This window comes from Sprattus sprattus, assembly GCF_963457725.1.
Source record: "Sprattus sprattus genome assembly, chromosome: 3".
In the NCBI taxonomy this organism is placed as follows: domain Eukaryota; kingdom Metazoa; phylum Chordata; class Actinopteri; order Clupeiformes; family Clupeidae; genus Sprattus; species Sprattus sprattus.
The window spans coordinates 52,011,719-52,031,758 of NC_137922.1; the positions used below are offsets into that span (position 1 = coordinate 52,011,719).

Here is a 20,040-nt window from a genome sequence, read left to right on the forward strand (position 1 = left end):
TCCCGTTTATCCCAGGACAGTCCTGTATTTCAGCTTATATTGATCTTAGTGTTTTACTAAGGCTAACTCAGAACAGCGCAAACATTTAGACTCATTTTCAACCAATTTCACCAGAGGCCCTTCCTTCCGTTCCATTTGAAAATGCACAATGCCCAGCCCTGCTTTCTCCCCTAGTGAAATCTCTTTAAAGAGCTAAGAGTGATGACGCCATACCTTGGTAATCTTCATCGGCTCCATCTGCGTCCATGGCGTTCTCGTCTTCATCCTCGTCGTCGTAGTTATAGTTGGGGTCATAGGTCAGGTATTTCAGACAGATGCTGATAATCGTGGGCACGTGCGGGTACACCTCCTTTGGACACCTGAGAGAGAGGAGATGACGAAGAATAGAGAAAGAGACAGCGGGATGAACACGAAGAGAGAAGAGAGAAATGGGATACAGGGAGAGGAGAAAGGGAGAAGGAGAGAGGGGGAGAAGGAGAGAGGGAAAGAAAACAATAATGTTATCTTGCTAATATTGATTTCCACTGCCGTCTACACTTTTATAATTACTCTGACAATTATTTGCAAATGACTTGTTTACAAAAGCACTTTGTTAGGGCCTCATTTATTGTTCATCTCCAACTGCTTGAGCAACTGTATTGCGCCACAGTAAAGCTAATAAAGTATGTTTGGACTGGAAAGTAGATGAAAAGAAAGCGCGAGAAGGAGAAGGAGAAATAATCATGATTACACACTAAGGCTTAGTGACTAAGCCACTGAAATTTGTATACAACAGATTGGGGATGCAAGTGTGTGTGTGTGTGTGTGTGTGTGTGTGTGTGCGCTCACATCTCAGCATCTCCTCACACCCTACCCAAAATCCATAACTGCTCATAATCTTCAAGCAGCGATATTCTTTTCTTGCCCTTCCTTCCCTCCCTCCTCTCCCTCTCCCGCTCCCTATTTTCTGTCAGAGAAGCGTGCACTTATTTGATTAAATGTGCAAATAAAACGATTTTAAGAGTACAGACTTCATTTATAAACACCCATCACGGCAGGGCACCTGCCAGCACACAAGGAAGTCTGTGTGTGTGTGTGTGTGTGTGTGTGTCTGTTTTTACGGTTTATTAAAACTCACAAGGTAACCTCTATAAAAAATCCCCACTTCACTTATACACCCGAAGCTGTGTTAACGAGTATCTGTGTGTGTGTGAGTGTGAGTGTGAGTGTGAGTGTGTGTGTGTGTGTGTGTGTGTGTGTGTATGTGTGTGTGTGTGTGAGCGAGCGAGCGAGAGTGTGAGTGTGAGTGTGTGTGTGAGTGAGTTTGAGTGTGTAGAGTTATATCCTGCTCTGGGTCCCCTGGTGTGCGTGGTGTTTATTTGAGCTCCCTCCCAGACTGCTCATCAGCACAGCTAATGGCTAATCAGGAGAGCTAAAGCTACGCACTGATCTCAGTCAGGGCGCGTTAGAGCAGGGATGACTGGGCACTGACAGCTTGCAAGGCGAGAGGAAGAGAGGCAGGGGAGGAACTCCTCAGATACCATGGATACGATGGGGTCCTTTTCAGGTCATCCAAAGACATCCGAGAGTGTTTGGACGACCTTTATCAGGTACACAACACACAAACACAAACGCTCTACACTGATATTATCAAGAGCAGGTGCTCTTAGAGGATGCTGAACCAGGCGACCCTGCATCATTTTCAAAACAGCCTGCAGAAAGAAATGCCATCAGGTCACAGAGGGCTGGAGTAAAGGCCACTGGCTTCTTAAGAATGTTTATCCTTGAGTCCTCCCGGCACAGAAACCAAACCGCTCTGTCTGTGTGAGTTAAAGGCCAAGCGGCCAAACTGCTTTACTGAAAGCCCCCGCTGACCTCCTGGAGCCTGGATACTTCTGTGCTCATGTGCCAGTTTCTGCCTCACTCTTATTTCAACTACGCAATAGGCAGGCTGATAGCACATCGGTTCCTTTCCTTCATTCAAGAAGCAGCTAGCTAATTCTAGCTAATTATCTATCAGAGGAAGTTAACGAGTATGTGGTGAGAAAAAACCCTGGATTAAATCTGAGATGTGCCCCCACCACTGTCCCCATTCCAAAGAGGTTGGTGATCAGTGGTAGCATATGGGCATTGGTGATAGGTAGGGGGTTGTGTAAGGGAATCAGGATCGGTCCCTGTAATGAAGACATTTGGCCAGCAGGGGCTGGGAGAGGGTGGGCAGTGTGCTGGCAGCGTGGAGGAGGAGAGGAGAGACGCACCTCCTGACGAAGGACTCGAAGGCCTGGATGCAGTACTCTCTCAGCTCGTCATCGTCCACGTTACAGAACTTCACCACCAGAGGAATGATCTTCTCCAGGTACTCACCTGAAAAGGGAGAAACACGTTATCGTGCGAACGCACACACACCATCACGGTGTGAACACACACACACACGCGCACGCACGGACGCACGCACGCACGCACGCACGCACGCACGCACGCACGCACGCACGCACGCACGCAGGGTGAGAGTGCCAAGGGAGAGGGAACTGTTTAACCTTAAAAGAAAAAGCTCAGCAACTCCAGCAGAATAACAAATGGCTTTAGAGCACAGCTCAATTTAAAATAGACAGCTTTCTGCTTCATCATGAAAGAGATTTGAAAGATGACAAAAAGCACTTAATTAAAGCAGCAAAGGGATGAAAAGAGAGAGCGAGAGGAAGAGAAGAGTGGAGAGAGGAGGGAGATAGTGAGTGAGTGTGAAAAAGACTGCAGTAATCTCACACATCTTAATCGCCGCTGTCTTCAACGAGCATCAAAAGCGCGCAGTAATTGCCTGATGATGTGTGTGTGTGTGTGTGTGTGTGCCATCTACTCAGACCTTCTCCTAGTTTTATCCTCTAACTGCACAACACTCATTGCCTGGTGCCACGGTGACCCCTCATATGACAACAAGTGACAGATAATAACAGATTCCTGATACACCCCCCTCCCATACACACACACACACACCACACACACACACACACTCACACCCCCCTCACTGTCTCGCTCGCTCAAACACTCGGCACAGTCAAGCTCACTTTCTCAAAAGGGGGAATTTAGGTTTAGTCATACGGCTGTGTAGTATAGAAGGTGTATAGAGACAGGAGCAGTTACACATTTTTTTTAAGGACATGTTACAACATTTATGGGAAATGAATGAGAGACAGTCTCTCTCTCTCACACACACACACACACACACACACACACACACACACACACACACACACACATCATCCTGTGCAAATCTCAGCAGCGCATGTAATCAAGATTCATCATGACCCTTGGCCACCCCAATTTGAACACCGAAATGAAAGGATTCCAGATCGTACCACTCGTACAGCTAATGGGGGTACCGGATGTTAAGGGCCAAACAGTTATCTAAAGAAATACCTCCAAAATGATCGTGGCACCCCCTCTCATCACCGGTATAATGACCCTATCCAGACTTTCAGATAAATTAGATCTGGGCAGAGTCATCCAAGTGAGATGACAGACACTTTACAGCCGGGGAGATGGTAATTGTGATTCGCTTGCTTTGTATGGTTCGGCACGGCTGGGGGAATTTCTCGGGGTACCGAGGGGGCAGGCTGCACCCCAATTAGTTGCCGAGACAATTTGCATTTCTATGAAACCTCTCTCTCTGCGCTGCACACGTACACACACACAGACACACAGATTCTTCCACTCCCTCAAACTAAAATATAAACAGGACTAAAAGGTGGAACTACAAATTTGAGGCAACCCCCCCCTCCTGCTGCATATTTGATTGTGACACTGCGCTCAGAGGAGCGGAGCGGGTCACAGATCATCCAGTGTTGTCTTAATCAGTCATCTAAATCCTGCTGAGCGCTGGCAGTGTGAGGCAGAGTGGCAGGAGACTGCTCACCCAAGAGCCCTGGAGATGGAGAGGGTGACAGAAGTAGAGAAGGCAGGAGGAAGAATGCAAACAGACAGACAGATAGACAGACAGACAGACAGACAGACAGACAGACAGACAGACAGACAGACAGACAGACAGACAGACAGTTCACTGCATAGTGCTGGGTGTGGAAGGGGAACCCAACTCATAGAGAAGAGAGAGAAATGAGAATCAGTGAGATATGTGGGTGAGAAATGGTGCTAAGGGGAGAGAAAATTGAGAGTTAGTGGGAGAGAGCGAGTGAGATATGTGGGTGAAGGGGGGAAGCATAGTACAGTGAGAGAAGAGAAGATTGAGGCGGGGGTAAAAAGAGAGTGAGCAAGAGTGGAACAGAGAAAGAGGGATAGAGATGAGGAGCGTGAAGGACAGTAGAGGAAGTGACCGACAAAGAGAAGAAGAATGACACACAGAGAAAGGAAGAAAGAATAATGAAGACAAACATAAAAGACAGGGAGAGAGAGAGAGAGAGAGAGAGAGAGAGAGAGAGAGAGAGAGAATATAACAGAGAGGCAGATTAGGAGAGAAGGTGAGCGTGAGCTAGTTAGCGTTGCGTTAACCCACCGATCCGGTGTCCGGCCTGGCGGCTGATGGCGGCGATGCACTGGATGTAGGTGCGCGTGGTGGACATGGAGTCGTTACGCGATAGCTCGGAGAGCAGGTGTTCGATGAGGTCCACGAACACCAGGTTGCCACAGCTCATCACCAGGTGGCCCAGGGCGATGATGGTGCGCTTGCGCACGGCCAGCCGTGGGCTCGTCAGCTGGGGCAACAAGCAGCTCAGGATGGACGGGTGGAAGTTCACTAACAGACCACCCTGCCTGTAAGAGAGGAGAGGGGGGGAAAGAGAGAAGGGGAGAGAGAGAAGTGGAGAGAGAGAAAGAAAGAGGGAATGAGAGGTCATCGTCCAACGACAGGGCTGTGTGTCAGGGCGTTGGCGGTGGAGTCTAGTCTGTCCGACACCAAACTCATCTATTGACCATTATGACTGTATTATTACAAGTTGTATGAATAGATATTTTTACATTTTGTATCCATCCATCCCTCTCCCTTCCTCCATCCATCCATCCTTTTGGACTGTAATGGTACACAAAAGTCACGGTTCTGTTCACACCACAGTTTGGCTTGGTACAACAAGAAAAAGCAAAAAAATAAAACCCAAATGCAAAGGGCTAGGTTCCCTTTCATTTAATCTGACTGGCATGGTCTTGTAGCAGCAGCCAGTTTCACGACTCAGTGGCTATGTCAGGCTCAGCAGGCTGTGCAACATTTCCATGCTATAGTTCCCTCCTAAGCTTATCCAACTGCACAGCAGTGGTCGACAATCAGGCGGGTTTTCAACAGTTTTTCATAGAGGGAACTCTAATGTTTTGATGCTGTGTTTGATGGCCTCCTTACGAAACACAGCAGACAGTGTGGCATTGCTACACAGGTATGGGTGTGTGTGAACTGCAGGGGGGGAGCAAGTCCAGGGCCTCTAGTGTGGTGTTGGTGTTATTCTGACAGATTCCGCCACACACCCACACTTCTCTTAAAAACCCAGCGGGGAGAGGTCTGGAGGAGCTGCTTGGAATTCAGAATGCCACTCCATGCTGGGTGGATACACACCAACGGGTGGGAAGCAGGGAGTGGTCAACAAACACACACACACACACACACACACACACACACACACACACACACACACCTTTTCCCACTAGCTCTCTCGTTCACACACACACTATGGCATTACCCCTGTTTACATTTGAACACTCACAGACATCCATACTTCTCTAACAAAAACATACCAGACCTCCACACTTTGCAAACACAGAACTTTCTTACACACCCATACTAAGTATCTTTGGCACACACACACACAAAACAACCTTGAAGGACACAGTAGGGAAACCTACATTTAAATGAGCAGAATTCAGCTTCCTGAGTCCAACAACCAGTTGAATACAGCATCCACCTTCATGCAGTACTTACTGCCTGCAGACACAGGCACTCCCAAGTGCTTTCTTACTGAAATAAAACAGATGCTCTAGAACAGTCTACAGCCCCACTACACACACACACACACACACACAGGTTGCCATACCTGCTCAGCATGTCTGCCATTATGTCCAGTGCCTCAAGCTGCACAGACACGTCCTCCTGTTTGGCGATGGCACTTGTGAGACGCCCTGTGATCTTTTTACACACACTTGCCGCCAGCGCTGAGCCTGAGGGTGGACACACAAACACATAAACACCAAAGTAAGCGTGGAAACAACGCAGAAAATTGCTTTAGAGCTGGTAGAGGAGAGAATACAAATACGTATAGTTATATGTGTATGCATGAAAAAGAGAACACTCAAGAATGACTGGACATGCTTCCATGGTGGACCATCACACTGCCTCTTAGTGTGTGTGTGTGTGTGTGTGTGTGTCTGTCCATCTGAATGAGCCCTCTGTTCTCCCTCTGCCAGCCATCAGGCAGCGAGAGGGAGCTCCCTGGACAGACTTTAGAGCCATTGTGAGCGGCCGAGCATCAGCCTCTACAGCACTTGGCTGACACACAGCGCCACTCAAGAGCCGCCCTTCCTTCCCTCACACTCACACACAAACTGCACCAATCTCAACTCCCCGATAGCCCCTTCAAACATGAAAGCATGCTCTTGCAGATAAAGGTGAACTATGACTTTTGTTCCCCATCTTGGTGAAATATCTAGGGCAGGTTTGTGGAGAAGAGAGGTGTCTAGTGCATTTCCTGTATGACTGGGGCGCATCTCATTTAACACCTCTGTCTTTACTGTTAGCGCTAAATATATTTCTCAGCTTTGCTAGGCATTCTGTAGCGTTGGTAGTGACAGAGGGGGTTATTATTCATACAAGGGAGTGATTCTATTATATCACATTCATTATATTATCACAAATATCACATTGTTTTTATAACTAATGCTTTTATTCATACAGTAGGGAGAGAGATTCGATGTGGGGTGTGGACAGGTCATAGGTCATAGGTCATGACATGGCCTGAGGCGGAGGGATCCTCACCACTGGAGGCGGGCGGCAGTTCCCCGATGACGGTCTTCAGGCCGATGCTGGAGATGTCTCTGAGCTGCTCCTTGTCTGACAGCATGTTGGTGCACAGCGTGTCCACGATTGTCTCCACCTGGTACTCCTTCACCTTACTGACCAGGGGTCCCAGGCTGCCGGTCAAAAAAACACACACACAGTCAGTCAGTCAGTCAGTACTATTCTCCGGAACCTCCGCTTCCATTAAGTAATTACACCACCAATCCCTGACACAGAGGTCATGTTTGAACACAAACACACACACAGGCAAAAACAAAAACAAAAACCATGTGCTTTGGGCAACTCCTCTATAAAGCTTGATATGACTGAACAGCATCTCGGTGCGCTAAATCCCCCTCTCTGTTTAAAAGAAGGGAAAGTCTCCTGTACACAGACTGCTTGACAGAAAAATAAGAGAGCGGCTCTCCACAAACAACCCGGCTGAAACTGATGTGACTTTTTAAGAGCACATTGAATCATTTTGATCGCTTCTCTGCGTGCTGCTTCACAGGCCAACTGGAGCTCAGGGCTTGGCATTTAAGAAAGCCACAGTCATCGCTCTCCATAAACGACAACATCCAATCCATCAAACCCAGAAGCACCAGAGGGAAAAGTCCTTTTTGCTCAGCCTGGGCATTAGACAGGACTTCTGTAACAGTGACACACAAATGGACAACCTGAGACCTAGCCAGGACAACATGGCCAGGCCACAGGTGAATGATAAAACTTTACTAGACTGATATCACAGAATGGATCATCGAAAGGTGAAATAAGAGGCCGGTCTTTAGCGTTAACTGCTTAATATAAACCATTTTGTTACATTTACCGACTGCTTAGGGTAAGTTAAACTACCTTGTTACATTCACCGACTGCTATATATAAACCATCTAGTTACATTCACCGACTGCTTAATACAAACCATTTCGTTACATTCACAGACAGCTCAATATAAACCACCTTGTTACATTACCCTGCTCAAGTGGACACCAGGCACAGCCTACGTGCTTTGGGAGGGGTTGGGGTCGAGATGTGTGGTTGTGTCTTTTAATAACAGATAAAGTTAGAGGAACTTGCAGTAATCTTCACTGCCACTGGGGTGAAAACTTTTGTGTGACCTTTTACAAAGAGCAAAAGAAAGCTTCGGGCTCCAACTTTTTGGCCCCACAAACTGCACATAAGCAGGCCAACCCGCAGTAGAGGAGAATCCGTCTCATTGATTTCCCATCACAGATACCGGCAGAAGGAAAAACTAAATCAATACTGCAGTTTACTTGACCCAAGGTTTGCACATAAGCAACGCAATAAATCCTTCCCCAGTTAAGCTGTGCGTTGTTTTAATAAACCAAAAACAAACAAAAATCAATTCGCCAACAAAGATAAAAATCAAGAACATCCCCAGGTATCAGATCAGGGCATGTAAGCACTCAATCCATGCAAACATTGGCCAAATTACTTCATTTTACCTATACAGCACCTCTACAGTGAGATAGAGGGGATACTGTGGCAATTCTCCATTGAAGGAGCTGATCAGCTGGGCCTATGGGATATGTAGTCTTAGAGTAATGGAATGGACTGGTATAGACCTGCCCTGAGGTGCATTAAGTGCTTGGGCCTTTTAAAAGCACTAAGGTCACTAAGGTCACAGTCATGTGGAACAGGTTGTTTGTGCATAAGACCTGCAGGTCACAGGACGCTTGCCTTTCATCAGTGACCACATTCAGAACATTTCAGTTTTTTTCTTCTTCTTCATTTTACAACGTTCTCTTCAAAGGTCATGCACTGGTCTACTGCAGCTCTCACAAACTGCTTTGTCATTCGAAGGGGTAGAAACGGAAAGTATTGTTCATGACAGCATAAATTGATGGGACAATTGCATCGAATATTGGCAATGCAATCTGATGAGTTCAAATGAGTTTCAGCACTCACCATTTGACGGCCAGGTTCTGCACTTCTCCGTTCTTGTCTTCCAGCAGCTTAAGGATCATCTTGACCACCTTGCGTTCGCTGTCGTCGTCCAGCTTGATTGAGTCCTTCTGCAGTTCCGACATTAAGTCATTAGTGGCCATGAACCTGGAGGGACACACAAAGGAAACATTTGGTTTAGTCTAAAAAGAAAGCAACCTGGATAGATCTTATTTCTTTTCTCAAAAATATGAGAGGTTGCTTGGTTAAAATTGATTCCATTAATGTTTACCATTTCCAATTCTCTGTTGGCAGTTTCTCTAGTTATTTAACCATGGAATATATTGTTTTATCAGATTTATACTTTATACCACCTGTCACAATGAGAGAACACTTTTATTTTGTTAATTCAATGTTGGCATAAACACACTCAGTGTAGTAGAAATGCCCATTTACTATCGATGTTATAGTTATTATTCCAACTTCACAGATTCAACTTTTTAAACTGCTTCATATCTTGATATTCAAACACACTATGGCAGGTACTAAACGATGACAGAGCAAAAGGGATAGTATCTTTGATGTAATTTGAAGGTGGACCTGGTGCCGTTCAACTTGTATAGGATTTTTAAATTAGCTTGGCGGGGCAGAAAATGGCGATGGCAAAAAAAGGACCATGGCCAGGGCCACTAAACCCACACACCAGCGCACTCACTGCATTGCCAACTTTATGCACCACTTCTTCACCACCCAGTAAAGAAGGCAAATGTCTCCTGCTACAGAAAGCACAGGCAGCCTGAGGGAGTCAGTGAGCGAGGAGAATGGTGGACATCATAACCTTGCCTGACTCAATATTCTACTAATGCACAGAGATCACGCCTCTTCAAGAATCCTAGTTTTGTCCCCAGTAACCCTCACCTCTTCTACTACCAGCAACTCATGCCAATACCAGTGAAAAGGCCAATGTTTCCAAAGGGTGGGTCGGACAGCAAAGAGAGCGTGAGGTAAATGTGTAGGAGTCAGTCTGTCAAACTGGAGAACTGGTCAACACCTCCTCACTGTGTTGCAGGCTGGCTCGACATCGTACTACCGTGCAAATATTCAAGGATTCCAGTGTAGTCTACGAATACCAGTGAATATCAATGGCAATACAAACAAGGCGGGTGTCACCTGAGGGTGCTTCGGTTAAGGAGCGTGAGCCAACATGTGGAATACAATCAGTCGGGAGAAATGTGGCCATCATAACCTTGCCTTTCAGGATGTGTGGTGCAAGCTGGCTTGACATAATCCATTTTTCGACAGGCACGAGATTAAACACCAACTGAGCTTCAAAAAGCAACAAACCACCCTCCTGTCTTGTGGGTGCAAGAACTTCAAAAGGATGGCGTATGAGAATTTAATCTATCACCCCCCTAGTGCTCCTTGAGCATACTTTTGGCAGAAACTTACACAAAATCAAACATCCTCACTTTTTAGCTAAACGCTGTGGCTTCGGCAAAACTCTGTAAGTCAGGGCATCTTTGATGCAAGTGCTGGCTCATGGCTAATGCATAATGCATGGTGGATCTCTCTCTCTTACGCACACACACACACTGAGTTGGTGTGTGGGCAAATCGGTCCCAGAAGGAAATATGCTATGCTCTCGGAAGAGAACACACACACACACACACACACACACACACACACACACACACACACACACACACACACACACACACACACACACACACACACACACACACACACACACACACACACACACACACACACACACACACACACACACACACACACACACACACACACACAGACACACACAGACACACACACTTCTGTGATGAGGGTCGTTAGACAGGGATGAGGCACGCCACCACAGAAGAGATGAATCAGAGTTAATAACATTATTTAAGCTGCCCCAGATCAGACCCTGCCCGCTTGACACAGACTGAGTGGGACGAGAGTGGGCGAAGAAGAGAACGACACTCGAGACAGAGCTATCTAACATCAGTATTTATTAAATGGCATGGTCACACATCACCATTATTCCTCGACATGAGGCCACTAGGAGACACGTATGTGCCACATTTAATCACAGCATATACGCACACAGGTCAGGGCAGTTACAGGTTATTTACTGGGCCAGGCAAAAGGGGCCTACATCCAAACGGGAGAATATCATTGCTGATGGTAATGGACTGTGAGCTTTCAGATAGGTGCAGAGGGCTCATCGAATGGCCTATTGAAATATGACCACAACCCTCAGCTGTCATCTCTGAGAAACATGGTATGTTATACTGATGAGTGGCACTGCAATAGCTAGCAATGGGGGGGGGGGGGAAATAGTCTTTTTTGCATCAAACACCTGTAACTAAGCATCAGCATCACCAGCATCACTGCCATTAAACTTTAACTATCATGCACTTTACACCATACATCCTTCTTCCTAAACTGTACATAGCTGAATTGTATTGTTTGTATTGTATCATATTGTCTGTATATATTGTTTGTAATTATTGTAAATATGAGAGAGCTGCAAGATACCAGAATTTCCCAACGGGATTAATAAACTATCTATCTATCTATCTATCTATCTATCAGCCGTAGTAGCATCCCTTAGGGCTCCATTAGTCTGACAATGCTGTGTGTACACCAACTGATTTGGTTACAGTGTGCATTAGTGCAGCCTCTTTAAAAAAAAAAAAAAAAAATGCTGTTCTGTCATATTACACAGTTAACAAAGTGTCAGTGAAAAACTTCCCAACACACACATTCATATCTAGCTAGTTAGTTTCTAGATAACTGATGAATGATCATTTTTATACACACAGCTCATACACACTCTTAACCTGAACAAAGTGTTCAACGCATTTTGATTACGTAGGGCATGTGCATGGATTCTATTCATTCAATACCAAATACAAAGGTTTGTCAGAGAAGGAAGACAGCATCTCCAACTGCTGATATTTGCTGTGGGTCTGTAACGTTACTAGCGGACCAATGAAGCTAGTGACTTTAAGCTAACAAGCTAACTTTTTAAATGAAGCCTAAGTGGTTCGCTTAAATGTGTATAACATTTTGTAACACACCTTCTTAAGGGCTTCACACATAATTTCAATATATATATATATATTGTCAGTCAGACCTATTAGCGTCTTATAGCATATGTTACATGACTACTCATCAGTTGTCAAACTTTGACGTTCATACACAAGGCAAGATAGCTAACGTTGGCTAGCCTTGGCAACTAATCCAAACTTGGAAGACCACCTTAGCTAGCTAGCTAAATGGCTAGCAAGTTGGTTAGTTAGCTTTACCAACCGTTAGCTAAAATTGGTGTGATTACTTCTACAACAAACTCAATTCAGTGATTCTTAGCTGTGTCTAATGCCTTCAGAGTATGTAACCAATGATCATTCACGATCACAATGAACAATGTTCTAGTACTTTCGTCGCGGCTCAACACTGCATTAGTTGTGACTTGCAGCTGGCTAAATATGAGCAAGTTCCACGACTAGCACGCTAGCTTTACAGACAGTCAGCGAATGCTAAACTGGAGTGAGTGTCGTTGACAGCCTAACCATGACTAAGAAGATGACAAGGATTTTTATTTTTGCTAAGATAACAATAAACAACAATTATCCCATAATGTGCACTGTCAACAAAGCAGTAGCTACATGACAATATGTCTCAAATTCGTATGTTTCTTACGTTAATGTCACTATTGCCTAGCCAGCTAACATTAGCTAGCTAAACAAAACAGCGACTGGTTTGCGGCCTAACTAACTTATGCGGCGTTCCCACCATATCGTGAGATCACATGTTTATTTTACATAGTTTTAAAAACATATACACTGAATTAAAGCATGCATATCCCTATGCATTTCTTCATCAGTGTCTGGGAGTAAATCTTACCTGAAATCCTTATCGCTAGATGTCATTTTTTCCAGAAGATTAGAGATATGGTATGAGGCGCTCGCCATGTTTGCAGTCTGTAGGAATAGCTTGCTAGCAACCACTTGTGAGTATCGCGGGCCAGAATTAACTGTCTACTCGTTTCACTGTTGTGGACGTCAAATACTATAGATTCTCCAAAATAACGTTCCTTATGTTGGAGGCGAAGTGGTGATCAGCAGCTAGAAAGTGTGCAATTGAATCTCATCCCGCGGAGTTTGGATGTGTTTGAATGGAGATCCTACTTCGCTCTGCAGAGGGAGGAGCTGCTAGACCAGACGATGTTGTCGAGTTCAAAGTTGAAAGTGGGTTTTTTTTAGAGGCGGGTCTAAGACCAAATATGACAAATGAATGGTTGCATCGCTTGTCGATCACATTTAGTCTGAAAAACAGGCTGCATCTCTACCCGTTTTCAAACACTCATCTCAGTGTAGCCTACCAATGACAAAGGTTCATTGTTTATGGCAGGCTAGTTTGCATACTATATTCGTTTGAAATAAAATAAGTTAATAGGAACAAATGTGTAATTTAAAATACAGCTGTGAGCCTCAAAACAACAAGTAAGGCATAGTCAAGTCTAGCCTATTCAGTCCTGCTGTAGGCCATGTCATGACTTAACTTTTAAACTTTTAAATATAGTTGTATACCTGTGTGAATCATGGGTAAGATTAACATGCAAATATTTTTTTTAATATCATGTAGCCCATTTGCATATATTAATGTAGACATTAACTTCCTAAATATATTTTAATGTGGAGATTAGACAGAGTGTGACTAGATATAATAGAATAGAATAGAAAAACCGTTATTGTCATTGTATTTGCATACAACGAAATTTGGAGTGCTTCTCCTGTTGGTGCGACGAGGGAAAACATATAACACAACAATATTACAACGATCTAAAAACAGTAGGAATAGCTTAAAAATTAGGGCTGGGCAATGATTAAACATTTTGATCGCGATTAATCGCATGATTTCCCTGATTAATCACGATTAATCGCATTTCTATACGCAAAATCCAATAATCAATTCATAAGTAGTGTTTAGCTCAAATGTATTTTAAATGTTCTGCCATATAAACAAAAGTGCCACAACATTTGTTGTACAAACACTTAACATCAGCATTTTTATATAGTAGCAGTTTAATAAAATAAATACTTTGTGTAATTCTCAACTTAAACAATGCAAATAATATAAATACAAAACTAAAGCTTATTGCCACTGCCAGGGTACTGTTCGGCGTAGCTCGCTAAGCGGTTTGGAGAGCTAGATTCCAGGCCAAAAAAAGACAATGCCCCTTTATCGGGTTCGGCGAAGCAACTTCTGATAAATTACCATAGTAACATATCTCTTAGCACTAACATGCTCCAGGGCAGGCTAAAATAAGAGTACCTAGGTTAAGTTTGCCACACCCCCCGGCAAAGGGAGGGATCCCACAGTTCTTGTATGACGTACTGATTCAGCCGACAAGGAATAATTCATTTACAAGACCTTCTCGAGTCATCCATTGCAAACACCACAGACGAACATTGAATGTCTTGCGCTTTTTTGCGAGTGGATGCATAACGTCTTTGATCCCAGAAAATTTGAGCACATAACCCATTTCCCTTACGGAGGTATCGTCGAAAGTTGTTTTACCTACCTAAGATCTTGATTTTATCATGTCCCTTCTACAATGACGATGTTATCAACCATACGTCATCAACTTACATCATTCCAAACGTCTAGTTTTGCAAACGCGTCTAGTTTTTGTGCAGAAGTGAATAAAGTACTCTGTCTACTACACCATAGCATATCATTTTTGTAGAAAATGATTAAGGTGGATGCATGATAAGAAGAGAGAAATACACACAATATTTTTTCATTGCTTCAATTTATTGAATTTCTTATTAAGACATTTACATTTAGTCATTTCGCAGACGGTTTTATTCAAAGCGATTTACAAGGAGATGTAAAACTACAATTTGTACGGAGGCAAAGGGGGTCGAACCAGCAATCTGTTGCATGCAAACCATGAGATCTAACCGCTGCACCAAAGTCACATATTTGACATTGGAAAAGATATCACATCTTAGACAGCCTATAGACAGTTTCTTATATTGCTGTCGCAGCGGCGGCAGTGTTGGATTTTGACATGATTATGGTCTTGAATTCTTCATAACGCGTTCATGGTCATATCCTGCCTTAGCGGAGAAAGAAATTAGTCTTTTTCTTTGAGTTTAGACTATTGTACCGTTAAAAAAAATCATGGTTTTGGTGATCGACCTTTCATGCCTTTTGAAGCAGGACGTGCACGCGCAATTTAGCTGACGAGTTTAGCCTGGGACACATTAACTTGACTATTAAGTAGTTTAGCGCCCGTCGCGAGACCGGTATAGCCGTTTCTCATTTAGCGAGCTAGATTATCTCATTTGGCGAGCTAGACTGATTATCTTAGCTTCAGTTCTACGCCGAACAGTAATAACACGTTAACTTGCCCAGCCCTATTACAAGTATTTATATTAAGAGTTAAACAAAGTGCGGTGGTATAGATTTAAGTAGATATCCCTGGACCTGACGGGTGCTGAAGGGTGAGAACCTGTCTTGGCCAGGCCAAGCTTTGTCTTGTGTGATGCCTTAATGTGTATTCATACTTTTTTTTAAAGCAATTTACATATATAGGCCTACAGTTTTACCATCAGATGGGGTGTAAACACTGGGTATTCAATCCATAATATCAGTGCTGTACTCTACCAGTTGAGCTACAGTTTAGCATAGATGGGGATAGTTTGGAGCACTTTATGATTAGGATACAGCACACGTTCCCCTCATCTAGATTCATTTGCCACTGAAATCAAATATTGCACGGTTTGATGCTCCACATCCCTGTTTTTCGGAGGCAGTGGCAGACAGCAGGTCAAACACAATTAACATTACAATTAAAGTTCAGAATACATTTAGAGACGTAGCACTCTGCGGCAGACTACCTCTTCACAATTAATATTAATTTAATTGTCTGTCTATCTATCTGTCTGTCCGTCTGTCTGTCAAATAAATAAATAAGCCTGATTATTCACATTTTTGTAACCTCAATAAGGAAAGTCTCACAACCACACTTTGTCACGAGGGAAATGTTTATTTGAGATGAATGTTTTAATGTGTTCTTTTTTTGTTCAGACAATTGAACACACTCATTGTCTCTATCTATCTGCCGATCTATCAATCTATCTATAAATAGTTCTGTAGCCTGTATGTCTTTAAAATAATCTAAATATGCATAGCATAAATAGTAACAGGTGATTAGATATATTTAAAGGAAAATATTTGGTGACATGACATTATGTAAGCTGTTACATTTTTTAGTAATCTGGAGAAAGCCTTAAACACAGTGTATATAGAGATGTGCCTGAAACGACTTTGTTTTAGACCAGCATCTGGACTAAAATGAATTAGAGGTCACCTAATGAAATTCAATTATATTTTAATATGGTCATAATGCTTACGGCCTTTGGTGGATATAAATTCCCCCTTGGACACACGCTTGTCCATGTCTATTTACTTACTTCCTTTTCAAGAATCTAATTTGCCGTGAAATCTGTTGTTATTTCAGAGAACACCCTGGACAGCTGCAGTGGAAATGACTTTTGGATGGACACCAGGTGGCAAAAACAGATGACAAAATTAGGAGTGAGGCAGGCAGTCAGATGTTCATAGGAGGACAGGAGAACAGCACAATCTCTGAGCCCTTTGGGACAGAAGGACGACAGGACACCTAAATTGGCAGATCCTCACAGGTGATGTTCAGTATAATCTTTTTTTATGGCCCATCTGAACTGAAATGTTTGCTTACCCAATCTTGCTCCATCTAGACCCCCCCACCCACCCCCCCCACCACCCCCACCCCCCCCCCCCCCCCACACACACACACACCCAAGCCCAAACCAACACCTCATGGCATGTTTTAGACTAACTGATTGGAGAGCAAGAGCTGTTCTTCTGTGGAAGTCAGGGAGAGAAAGAGAGAGCGAGAGAGAGGCTGACAGACAGGCAGACAGACAAACAAAGAGAGACATGGCAAGGCAAAAACATGTTATGTGACAGCATCTCTTTGCTAATCGAGGCATCTCCACCTTGCTGAGGGTGCATGACTGCAGTGGAACATTGCTCCACCAGATGTCAGTAGAGAGAGACAGGGGTGGGTGTGGATAAAGGGGGAGAGTGAGACAGACAGAGAGAGAGACCTGGCTTTGCAGATGTGCGCATTCTGTCAGTGAAATAAATCTTGCCGCAATTGCTGAGGATTATCTAAGTCCTTTTTTGTGAGGCAATCTAGCCCATGATGCCTAATTATGTTTGCAAGCCGCTGCAGAGATGTGGCAGAGAGCATGGCCAATGCGCAGTGAGTGTGGGGCTCAGCACAGCTTCTTTTTCCCTGCTTCCCACACGGCGCAGAAACAGCCACTGAGCGCATGGCCTGAGGTGCAGAAAAGCCTTTTTTTTTAGTTGGGAAATGTTTTGCGTTATCTGGGTGATGACATTTAAGTTGACTGAAATGCTTGAGTTGATGGAAGGTGAGAGATTTTCTTAGGCATAATGTGTATGTGTATTTCAGAAAGAGAGAATGTGTGTGTGTGTGTGTGTGTGTGTGTGTGTGTGTGTGTGTGAGAGAGAGAGTGTGTGAGATGAAGAGTGTGTGTCTGTGTGAATCTCTTTTTGTGTGAGCAGTATGTGAGTGTATGTGTGCCTGTTCTTGTAGGCTATGTGCTCAGGGGAGAGGGAAGTGTTGGATAAGGCTTATCCTTGCTGAAAGTGTTTTATTTCATGGGTTTGAGATGGCTCTGTGCTCAGGTGGGCAGAGAGCAGGCTGAAATGGAGACTGCTTAATGTAGCCTCTGTTTACGATGGACCCTGAGGGACGCTAATCGATGATCAGCTGGTGATTGTGCCCCACTCTCTGTTTGGTATTCAGTCAGTATTCTCAGACCAATTTTCCCTCTCTTCCGCCCACCACCCTTTCTGTCTCTCCCTCTCTTAGTAAGGTCCCTCTCTCACTCTTACAACACACACACAGGCACATCACAGCACACACACAAACACATGCTGTCTCTCTCCAGAACATGTGAAACATACAAAGAAACAGACAAAAACTCATAGGCACGCACAAACACACACACACACATACCACCCCCCGTCCCCCTCAAACACAAACACACCTCTCCTCCACCTTTGACCAGATTCCCACATTAGATAATTGAATGCAGTATCTTATTAAGCCTCCCTATTCCCTCCGGATTCATTAGCATGAGATAGTCACGCGGTGCGTTATTTACTCTTGGCTTCCCTTCCCTGGACACTTGAGCACATTAAGGCGCCGTCAGTAGCACTCCCTCCTGGTCTCCCCATGATTGGTGCATTCTCTGAGACCCAGAGCAGCATCAGCATTCATGCAGACCGCTGTGTCATGCAATCTCACAGGAACAACACACAAACAAAAGCTTGGGCGAGACATACACACACACACACTGACAGATCTAGACACACAGAAATAAGTATGTATGTGCACAAAGACACACACACACACACACACACACACACACACACACACAGTCACACAAACATTCACTCATTATCTGATTCACATGCACGCTCATTACATAAATGCATGGGACATTTTAAAGGTTTGTTTTCAATGTCGGTCTGAGCAAAGGCAAATAGTGGTTGGTTGGTTCAATTTCAAATAATTTCAAAGCCTCCTGTGGGTTTAGGTATTCCAGGATTTTAAATCAGATGTCCAGATTGACATACATCAATCCCAGCCCTCAGCTTTGTTGTGAGTGCCTTCACAGGACTGGTTTTGATGGCCTTTGAAGTCAACCACACAGAGGCAAGGCATATTCACTCATATCAGTATAAAGACCACACACGCGCATACATGCACACACACACACACACACACACACACACACACACACACACACACGCATACACACACATACACACACACACACATACACACACAGACACACACACGCACACATGCACACACACACACACACACACACACACACACACATGCACACATACACACTGAGAACTAATTTCCGTCACTTCTCTGAAGACTCTATTGGCACTAAGTTTGAGTTAGCGGCCATCTGCTTGCGCTGATAAAAACCCATGTTGAAAGCACAAGGCATAAATATGGTGATGAACTCAAACTTTCCCTTGACAAAACTAGTGTCGCACCCCACTACCATCCAACATTTAGGTCACGAAGGAAAGTCTCTCAGTCTCACAGTCCTACTCTCCACCCTGGGGCCTGTAACACACCGTCCTACCCCCGACATCAAGTACTCTGTGTTTAAAATGGATCTCCATGTTGCGGCCGACATCTGCTGACGGCGGATATTTTATGAGGACATCTGAGTTACTACTGTTATTGGGTCACCGTTATTACAGCGCTGAATCAAAGTGATGTATGGATTGACCTCAAGTGATCTTTCTCTCTCTCCCTCCGGCACTCGCAGTCAGCCGTGTCAACGTCGGAGCTGGAAGGAGCCCATGTGAGCGTAGCGCAAACTCTCTCATCTGCCAACTTTTTATTGACTGTTTTGCTGGGTTGTATAAGAAAACGTGTTTGTGGAAAAGCATTGAAAAGGTGTGTGTAGTATGCATAACAGCTCATACTGCTCATTTTTTTCTCTCTCTCTCTCTCTCACACACACAAACAGTTTTCTCTCTCTGATCTTCCTGTTCTTTCTTCGTCTACCACCCTCTCTCTCGGCTTCTGTTTGTTTACAGTATAGAGCATGCAACCAGAGATATTGCTTGTTGTTGGGTGATATGGTATGTGGCTTTGTACTGTGTGTGCATATGTGTGTGCATATGTGTGTGTGTGTGTGTGTGTGTGTGTGTGTGTGTGTGTGTGTGTGTGTGTGTGTGTGGAGTGGGGGGAGGTTACCTCTCGTGCTGTCATTGAATAATAAACATCATAAATATGATGCTCCCTCAAAATGTGATTGTGTGTGTGTGTGTGTGTGTGTGTGTGTGTGTGTGTGTGTGTGTGTGTGTGTGTGTGTGTGTGTGTGTGTGTGTGTGTGTGTGTGTGTGTGTGTGTGTGTGTGTGTGTGTGTGTGTGTGTGTGTGTGTGTGTGTGTGTGTGTGTGTGTGTGTGTGTGTGTAAGTGAGAGAGATGATTTTCTCCAATATTACTTGCTTTGTCCTAAGAGGCCTCCCCTACTCACACTTGC

The 20,040-nt window shown here is 44.3% G+C and overlaps 1 protein-coding gene across 1 annotated transcript in view; it reads right to left on the reverse strand.

Moving 5' to 3' along the window:
• The window catches only part of cand1 (cullin-associated and neddylation-dissociated 1), a 22,401-nt gene extending 9,501 nt beyond the window's left edge, over positions 1 to 12,900 (reverse strand). The window contains exons 1-7 of the mRNA XM_080833778.1: positions 12,776 to 12,900; positions 8,888 to 9,031; positions 6,941 to 7,095; positions 6,003 to 6,126; positions 4,484 to 4,740; positions 2,238 to 2,343; positions 214 to 359 (exon numbers count right to left, since the gene is read on the reverse strand). Of these exons, the coding sequence (XP_080689904.1) occupies positions 214 to 359; positions 2,238 to 2,343; positions 4,484 to 4,740; positions 6,003 to 6,126; positions 6,941 to 7,095; positions 8,888 to 9,031; positions 12,776 to 12,843 (1,000 nt within the window). The 5' untranslated portion in view covers positions 12,844 to 12,900. The remainder of the gene's footprint in view (positions 1 to 213; positions 360 to 2,237; positions 2,344 to 4,483; positions 4,741 to 6,002; positions 6,127 to 6,940; positions 7,096 to 8,887; positions 9,032 to 12,775) is intronic.
• Positions 12,901 to 20,040: the final 7,140 nt, after the last annotated feature.